The following is a 9,416-nucleotide window of genomic DNA, read 5'->3' as shown; positions in this document are numbered from 1 at the left end:
AGGATATCAATGTGATATGGGTGTGGATACAGGTATGGAGATGAGGATATTGATGTGATATGGGTGTGGATACAGGTATGGAGATGAGGATATCAATGTGATATGGGTGTGGATACAGGTATGGAGATGAGGATATCAATGTGATATGGGTGTGGATACAGGTATGGAGATGAGGATATTGATGTGATATGGGTGTGGATACAGGTATGGAGATGAGGATATTGATGTGATATGGGTGTGGATACAGGTATAGATATGAGGATATCAATGTGATATGGGTGTGGATACAGGTATGGAGATGAGGATATCGATGTGATATGGGTGTGGATACAGGTATGGAGATGAGGATATTGATGTGATATGGGTGTGGATACAGGTATGGAGATGAGGATATCGATGTGATATGGGTGTGGATACAGGTATGGAGATGAGGATATCGATGTGATATGGGTGTGGATACAGGTATGGAGATGAGGATATCGATGTGATATGGGTGTGGATACAGGTATGGAGATGAGGATATTGATGTGATATGGGTGTGGATACAGGTATGGAGATGAGGATATTGATGTGATATGGGTGTGGATACATGCCTGAGTAATACTCAGGTTTAGATACTGAAGTAAAGTGTTTAATTAGTTACAAACCTCACAAAGACAGGACTCTCTCCAATCTGGAGATTGGCAACTCCAGGCGACCCCGCCTCGCGGCCTCATTGGCTGCCGTCACGACAGCACGCGGCCAACATTCGCAACTCATTGCCTGGCGACAGCCAACCGGCGTCAGGATAGATGTTGGACCAATCAGCGGCGTGTTACCGGCTGGAAAGGCAGGAACCTCGATGACGGATAGGCGGCGCTGCAGCCAATCAACTTCGAAAGTGGTGGTTGACCCCGCCCTTCCACGTGGTGGGACCATGGCTCTCCTCACAATCGGCGTGGGGGGCGGGGTGGACATGTTATTTTAATCGCGGATCAACCAATCGAACAACGGAGTTTGGTGATGGACAGGACGAGCGACCAATGGTGCCAAAAACAGGCGTGATAGACGGTTGAACCGTTCAATTGAAGGGGAGGATGCTGCAATAGCTGCTGCAGTGACCAATCGAAGTGGGGAACGATGATTGACGGATAGAGTGACCAATCGGGTACCGGGTTTGGGACGGGGCGGGATGTGATTGGGGGGCTGTTGTTGTTGTTGTGGAGCCAGTTGCGGTGAGTTTGGCGGACACGGCGCGGCAGCTCACCCCCTCACCCCAGCCCGGCCCGGCCCGGAGCGGAGCCGAGCCACAGCCGCCATCACCGCACGGACGGTCTCCCGCTCTGCAGGTTTGTCTGGCGGGCTTCACGTGGCGGATGGCGCGCGCGCACACACACACCCCGAGCCTTGGCTCAGGGACAGCGGCGGTGGTGACCATTCACCCCCCGGTCAGGCTGTGTCCTGATGGGCCCCGGGCAGGGCCGGGGGGGCAGCCTGGTCAGGGCAGGTCACCTTCCCCGGTCAGAGAGAGAGAGGGAGGGTGCTCGTGTCCCACATGGTGATCCGCTCCGGGTCAGTACAACAGGGAGGGGGGGTCACCCGGAGAGAAGGGGAAGGGGAAGGGTGAGGGTGGGGGTGGGGGTTGGGGTCGGGGTCACCCGGAGAGAAGGTTGGGGGTCACCCGGAGAGAAGGTTGGGGGTGGGGGTCGGGGGTCACCCGGAGAGAAGGTTGGGGTGGGGGTCGGGGGTCACCCGGAGAGAAGGTTGGGGGTGGGGGTCGGGGGTCACCCGGAGAGAAGGTTGGGGGTGGGGGTTGGGGGTCACCCGGAGAGAAGGTTGGGGGTGGGGGTCACCCGGAGAGAAGGTTGGGGGTGGGGGTCACCCGGAGAGAAGGTTGGGGGTGGGGGTCACCCGGAGAGAAGGTTGGGGGTCACCCGGAAAGAAGGTTGGGGGTGGGGGTTGGGGTCGGGGTCACCCGGAAAGAAGGTTGGGGGTGGGGGTTGGGGTTGGGGTCACCCGGAGAGAAGGTTGGGGGTGGGGGTTGGGGTTGGGGTCACCCGGAGAGAAGGTTGGGGGTGGGGGGGAGGGGGGTCACCCGGAGAGAAGGGGGGGTGCGGGGGTGTCTCCCGGAGGGGGGCTGTGGGGGGTCTCCTGGAGAGAAGGGGGTGTGTGTGGGGGGGTCTCCTGGAGAGATGGGGTGGGGGGTTTGTGGTGGGGGGGGTCTCCCAGAGAGATGGGGTGGGGGGGGGGAGAGTGTCTCCTGGAAGTGGTGGCTTTCCTGGAGGGGTGGGTTGGGTTGGAACCCAGAGAGGATGAGGAGTGGGTTTCTGGTGAGGGTGTGGAGGGCCGATCTGAGGTGGAGATCCTGGAGAGGGTGAGGGTGGTTGTCCTGGAGGTGTTTAGGGGGTTCCTGCAGATGGTGAGGGGGTTCCTGGGGGAAATGAGAGGGTGTTTGGAGGAGCACCGTGCTCTGCAGCATTGAGGGGCAGAAGAGTGAGTATTGAGGGTGTTGTGGGTGTTTGAAATGTGGATCTTCTGGATTTGGGGAGGGTAAGTGTGGGGCAGGAGTTTGTGGAGAGTGTTGTTGATGAAGTTTGTTTGTGGCAGAGGGTGGTTTTTGGTGTGGAAGGGGAATTTGTGGCGGTGACCTTATGTTGCTCTGTGTTGGGGGAGTTTGTGCTGGCTGTATCTTGCTGCACCTGGGAGGGTGGGGTTTACGTTTGTTATGTTGCTGTGGGTGGGGGGTGACTTGTGGTGGGTGTGTATTGCTGGGGGTGGGGTTTTTTGGGGTGTATGTTATGAGTGGGAGGAGTTTGTGGATGTCATGTGTTTCTGGGGTTTGTGGTGTATGAAGAAGTTGCTGCTGTCTGGATTATTGTAATTGTTGCCACAAAATACATCGAGGAGAGAGGGAGGGAATAACATGGTTTTGCCAAACTCTGCTTAGTTTAACACACCCTCCATGGCTGACTGACAGGCAGACAGATTTTCTGAAGGCTAGTGCAGATAGTCAGCATTATGAACAGCAACAGCATGAAGGTGAGGACCCCAGATCTGCAATCTTAACAAGTTTCCATTTGTGAGAGTCCATCTCCCTGATCTATGGACGTGTTTGAGATTATTTACAGGGTTAAAGGTTCCATTCTGAGAGGCTGTGGTGTGCAGTTTTAAAAAAAACACAAGTTGGCCATTGAGCTACTCACTGATGTAAACTTCTTAAGGGGGTGGAGCTCTTGCAGACTCCATGTTGCATTTGCCAGAATTTCTTTTAGTGTAAAACTTAGAGGGTGTCCTTTTTCTTTCAAGGTCACTTTTTACAATGAGACTACCTTGTTACAGTTCAAGTAGTAGCCAGGGTGAAATGAAAACATTTGAATGAATATCTCCTATACCAGGTCTTTAAGATGTATTGTCTCCCTCCCACAAATGTAGAATTGGTCCAGAATCTGGTAACCTGTTGTATTTTCCCTCTGCCATATGATTGAAGACTTTCAAAACCTATGCTTCGTGTTATTTTAAATCATGCTCCTTGGAGCCCTCAGAATATACAGAACAGAAACTGGCCATTTGGCCCAACTGGTCTGTGCTGGTATTATTGTAATTGCACCACACGGGTGTCCTTTGTTGAGCTGATTTTAATCCATCTGCTGTTGGTGGCTGTGTCTTCTGTTACTAAGTCCCCAGGCTTTAAAATTCTCCAATCGCTGTTGAACAGGACTCCTGAACACTGACTGCTTTGACCATGATTTTAATCATTTGCTGTAATAACTCACATGGCTTGGTGTGAAATTTTAATGTTTTTATGAAGGATTGCAACCTTTCATAATATGAAAGCTGCTATATAAACATAGAACATTATAAATTTGAGCCCAAACAATTTCTCCTTCTGATCCTTTCTGCAGCATGTTTATGCAGCTTCCCTTTTATGGCCACTCCTTGTGTTAGTCAGTTCCTCATTCTAATCCCTCTCCATGTAAAGAACTTTCTCTTAAAAGTTCTTTTAAATTTTTTATTGTTCATCTTTTCCTTACGACATTAATTCTGGATTTCTGTAGTTACCCTATTAATCTTGTAATCCAGAAGACTTTCTGTGATTCACCCCTTATGCCTTTTGTTCTGGAGTAAGGAGCCCAGGCTGTTCAGTCTTTCCTCATTGACCGTTAAGATCTAGTCTGGGTATTTTCTTTGCCCCCCTCCCCCTTTCAACCTTGCACTTTGAGCATTGACCTGGCCTGCCTATAATTTGAGCAATGTGATTGATGGAACCCTGTTTGCTTTGTAAATAACCAACTTTACAACAATACCCCTGTCCCCACCCCCTCCCCACTGCATACCAGCAGACCTGGCAATCCTGAAGAGAAACACAAAGGTTTGAGATACTAGTAGCGAAGCAGAATTAAAACCGAACTGCTTATTGGAGTGTAACAGTCTGGTTTTGATGATTTGCCCAAGGAGTTTGAGTGTAAAGCTGAGAGTACTGACTGAACAAAGACTTTTATTATTCTTGTACATTTTAACGTGGAAACATGTTCCAGGTTGGTTCACAGAAACATGATTGGAAATGCCAATGATCCAAAGAAGGAGGTGGCCCTGATCTTCTACCCAAGGGGTGGGCTTTAGCAGAGTCTTTGAAGGGACAGAGGTTTGGGAAAAGTAATTCCAGGGCATTGTACTTTAGCAGAAAGAACGATGGTTGTTTTCTGGAGCAGTGGTGTAGTAGTAATTTTTTTGAGATTAGATTACTAACTGTGGAAACAGGCCCTTCGGCCCAACAAGTCCACACCAACCCTCCAAAGAGCAACCCACCCAGACCCATTGCCCTACATTTATCCCTTCACCTGATACTATGGGCAATTTAGCATGGCCAGTTCGCCTAACCTGCTCATCTTTAGACTGTGGGAGGAAACCCACACAGACACGGGAGAATGTGCAAACTCCACACAGACAGTTGCCCAAGGTGGGATTTGAACCCGGGTCTCTGGCGCTGTGAGGCAGCAGTGCCAACCACTGTGCTATCATGCTGCCCGCTTTGAATGGACCGTTGTTGTAGAGATTTAGGCTAATATTTTCGGGACATGGGATTGAACTCCACCACGGTAGGTGGTGAAATTGGAATTCAACTTTGAAAAAATCTGGAATTGGTTGCTAACCTGATCCACATGCACAGCATCATAATTGAACTGACCATTGAAATGGCCTGGAGTGCTAATCAGTTCAAAGGCAATGAGGGATAGGCAACAAATGTCAGCCTTGCCAACTATAAGACATCTCATTAAAGAATGAAGAGAAAAGTGAGCATTTTGAACATAAAGTAAGGTGAATATTCTATGTGACTTTTTTTAAAAGGGGTATTTTAAAAATTATTCTTTAATGGGATGTAGGCATTGTCATCCCTAATAACCTTCAAGAACAACTGTAGTCCTTGGGTGCTTCTAGGAAGGACATTCCGGGATTTTGACCCCAAAATGTTCATGGGAATATATTTCCAAGTCGTAATGGTGTGGCCTGGAGGGAAACTAGCAGTTAGGTGATTTCTATGTACAAAGAAAATTGGGACTATTCAAATGGCTGTTGTTCCTCAGTCAATTATGAAGTTGTTTTTCCAGACAACCGCTATGAAAGGATATGGAGCAAAAGTGTGTACATGGAGTTAGGTTGCAGATCAGTCTTCATTCTGTTGAGTGACCGAACAAACTTGAGGGGCTGAATGCCTCACTCTTCTTCCCATTTCACAATCTCAGGATGTCATGGAACAGTTCACAAGGAATTCGTTCACTGTAAAGTCATAGAGATGTATAGCATGGAAACAGACCTTTTGGTCCAACCCGTACATACCGACCGGATACCCCAACCCAACCTAGTCCCACCTGCCATCACCCTGCTCATATCCCTCCAAACCCTTCCTATTCATATACCCATCCAAATGTCTCTCAAATGTTGCAGTTGTTGAAGTGTCGACACTATTACAATGTGGGAAAGGTGGCAGTCAGTTTTCACATGGCAAGATGCCACGCAAAGCAGTTTGATAATTCTTTTTATTCACTGGTGGGATATGGATGTTGCTGGCTGACCAGTTTTTATTGCCCACCCCCAATTGTTCCACTAAAGTTGTTGAAAGGGATAAATTTTGACCAGGCCAATGGAGATAATGTAGGATTGAAGCCTTGGTGACATTTGAATGTGACAGTAAAGGTAACTGGGTGGAATGTGAGGACAGGAGGTGGTTAAGCATGTTTGAGGTTTCAGTCATGGCTGAATGGATCATAAGCTTGAGTTAGAAGCTTGTGGGCTCATGTGTACTCGAGAAATGTGACAATAAATATGCTGATACTCTGCTGAAAAAGGAGTGCTGCACTGCCGTCCTTCAGATGAGATGTTACGTCAAGACCTCATCTATCCCCAGCTGGTTGGCGAAGATCCCTTAATATTTCTTTGACAGAGAAAGAGTTCTTCCTGGTATTCTGGCCGACATGTATCTGCCTTGTGAAGGCAGATTCTCTCGTTATCTCATTGCTGGTTATCGGAGCTTGCTCAGTGGAACCTTGCTATGTGCAAATAAACTGATTATATTTACTTTCAAAGTGATCTAGCGCATCTCTTTTTTAAAAAAATCACAATCGTAAAATTCTGTACCGTGTTTCTGAGCAGTATGATAAGGTATCACACCATTGCAGACTTTTGTTCATGCAGTTGGATGACTATATTCAATAATGTTGAAAGAAATGGAGGGCTAGTCGGTGAATGATGACTTGCCATGATGAATGGGTTTACAAAGGGAGATTCTGGAGTGGGATTGGAGAGGAGCGTGGTTGGCGGAGACTCTGGAATGGGATTGGAAAGGAACGTGGTTGGCAGAGACTCTGGAATGGGATTGGAGAGGAGCGTGATACTGACTAACTGGTTACCTTGTTATTGATGTTAACACCCAGTCTCTGTTTGTCAGCTGTCGGTATCTATGTGATGTCTGCTTGAGCTTCTAACTTCATGTTCCAGCTGTGACAGACTGCTGAGTTTGAGGTCTGTAATATCACTTCTCTGTCCCTGTCTCAGCTCATCTGCTGTTGAAACTCTCTCTCAAATGAGTGTCACCTTCAGCCTATTTCAGTGCACTCCAGGCTGACATCCAATTCCCTGTCCACTGGTCCCATCCAAACATCTGTGCACTGTCTCTCAGCACTCTTGTTACTGGGAAACACTGTTTCCCAATGTCTGCAATGTACAATTCTCTCTTGTACAGTAATACTGTAACTGTCTGCTTTGTTCTGACTGGGTTCTCGGAGGTCAGCTGTTTGTTCTGCTTTTCATGGCCATGCCATCAGTGAATAGGTCCTAAGCTCTGGGATTCACTCCCTCAACGACTAAGCTTCACCATCTCTCTTTTTAAAAATGTCCTTCAAACCTGTCTCTTTGACAGTCATTGTCTTTGGTCACCATCCATTTTGTGATGGCACCAATGTGAAGCCTGTTGGGAAGTTTTTCCACACTTATTAGAAAGGCACTACAGGTCCTCTTTTATTTGTTTCCAATCCCCACTGTCTTTCTCGTGCTCTCTGCAATCTTCCAACAGTTATCTCTCTTTCTTTTGCATTCTTTCTGTATTCCTTTTTGTCTTGTCCTTGTCCCTTTTTTCATTTTTTTGTTTCTTCTCTCTTCTGATAGTGAATTTCAGAAGGAATTAATTGTCTTTGAGGTGCTTTGGGATATCCTGGCTTATCAAAGGCCTTGGGAGGGGTGTGTGTGGGGTACCATGTGCATGTATTGCTGGCCTTTTACTGATTATTATATATCATGACTTACGTGGAGACAAGTTCACCACAGCAGCTGGGGGAGCTTAAATTCAGTTAACCAAATAATGATCAGAAACCACCAAAATGTTGTGAAAAAAGCATCAGCTTCACACATGTTCATTGTGGGATGAAACCCACTGTCCTTGCCAGTATGGCCTCTATGTAACTACTAGCTGCTGTCTGGAATGGCCTAGCAGACTACTCAATTGTACTTAAAATGCAGCAGAACAGTACCTTTTTTTTAAAGGTAGTTAAGGACAGATAATAAATAGTGACCGTGGCAATTTGCATCCTGTGAATTAAAAAGGAATGGCAATCTTTTTATTTCATTCTTTCAATCACTGACACTGAGGTTTCTGTGGGTGTTCCAGCATAATTAGTGTTTTCAAGCACTCTCACATTTCCCCTTTAAGAAGTGTTGGTATTGCGACACTGGCAATAGCAGCTGTGAGTTTACTCTAACCAAACCACTCAGTGCAATCAACTCCCTTGGAATAAACAAATGACTTTTGACAATTGCTGTATCGTTCCGTTTTCTGTAAATGTAAGCCTCCTGCTTGTCCCGCAGTCCGTGAGTTTGTTTTCTGTCCCTTGCACCTTCATTAGAGCAGGCGGGGAGACGAGCATAAGGAAGAAAATATTAATATGCATTTAAATAGAGTCGTACACAACCTTGGGACACTCCATAGCACTTAACAGTGAACAAGATACTTTTGAAGTGTTATTCCTGTTGTAATGCAGCAGCCAAATTGCACAATATCTCTGGTTTAGTAATGTTGGATGTGGCTAAATTTGAGAAATTGCTGTCTGTGCAAAGCTGTAATAAGGCTGGTGGGGTGGGGCTACCAGTTGGAGTTTGCGTGGTCACAGTTAGAGAGCAGGATGTCAGAGTCAGAGGTGTACAGCACGGAAATAGACCCTTCAGTCCTACCCATCCATGCTGACCAGATATCCCAACCCAATCTAGTCCCACCTGCCAGCACCCGGCCCATATCCCTCCAAACCCTTCCTATTCCTATACGTACCCAAATGCCTTTTAAATGTTGCAATTGTATCAGCCTCCACAACTTCCTCTGGCAGCTCATTTCATACACGTACCACGCTCTGCGTGAAAAAGTTGCCCCTTCGGTCTCTTTTATATCTTTCCCCTCTCACCCTAAAACCTATGCCCTCTAGTTCTGGACTCCCCTGACTCCAGGGAAAAAGCCTTGCCTATTTACCCTATCCATGCCCCTCATGATTTTATAAACCTCTAAGGTCACCCCTCAGCCTCTGACGCTCCAGGGAAAACAATGCCAGCCTGTTCAGCCTCTCCCTGTAGATCAAACCCTCCAACCCTGGCAATTTCCTTGTAAATCTTTTCTGAACTCTTTCAAGTTTCGCAACATCCTTCCGGTAGGAAGGAGATCAGAATTGCATGCAATATTCCAACAGTGGCCTAACCAATGTCCTGTACAGCCACAACATGACCTCCCAACTCCTGTACTCGGCACTCTGACCAATAAAGGAAAGCATACCAAATACTGCCTTCACTATCCTATCTACCTGTGACTCCACTTTCAAGGAGCTGCATTCTAAGGTCTCTTTGTTCAGCAACACTCCATAGGACCTTACCATTAAGTGTGCAAATGCTGCTAAGATTTGCTTTCC

General features: G+C 47.3%; 1 protein-coding gene across 4 annotated transcripts in view; it reads left to right on the top strand.

The window, feature by feature from the left end:
• Positions 1-1,189: 1,189 nt before the first annotated feature.
• The window catches only part of coq8aa (coenzyme Q8A, genome duplicate a), a 62,307-nt gene continuing 54,080 nt past the window's right edge, over positions 1,190-9,416 (top strand). For 2 of the 4 annotated variants that reach the window (XM_060848519.1, XM_060848529.1), the window contains exon 1: positions 1,190-1,328. Coding sequence is in view for 2 of the 4 variants with exons in the window: in XM_060848511.1 (XP_060704494.1) it covers positions 1,535-1,551 (17 nt within the window). In the remaining 2 variants the exon portion in view is untranslated. Of the gene's footprint in view, positions 1,329-1,526; positions 1,552-9,416 lie in introns of those variants that run through there. The other 2 variants (XM_060848511.1, XM_060848502.1) reach the window with 1 other exon arrangement.

Source organism: Hemiscyllium ocellatum, chromosome 3 (genome assembly GCF_020745735.1).
Source record: "Hemiscyllium ocellatum isolate sHemOce1 chromosome 3, sHemOce1.pat.X.cur, whole genome shotgun sequence".
Lineage (NCBI taxonomy): Eukaryota > Metazoa > Chordata > Chondrichthyes > Orectolobiformes > Hemiscylliidae > Hemiscyllium > Hemiscyllium ocellatum.
The sequence above is the reverse complement of the archived record's forward strand: the minus strand, read 5'-3'. Positions and strand labels throughout refer to the sequence as shown.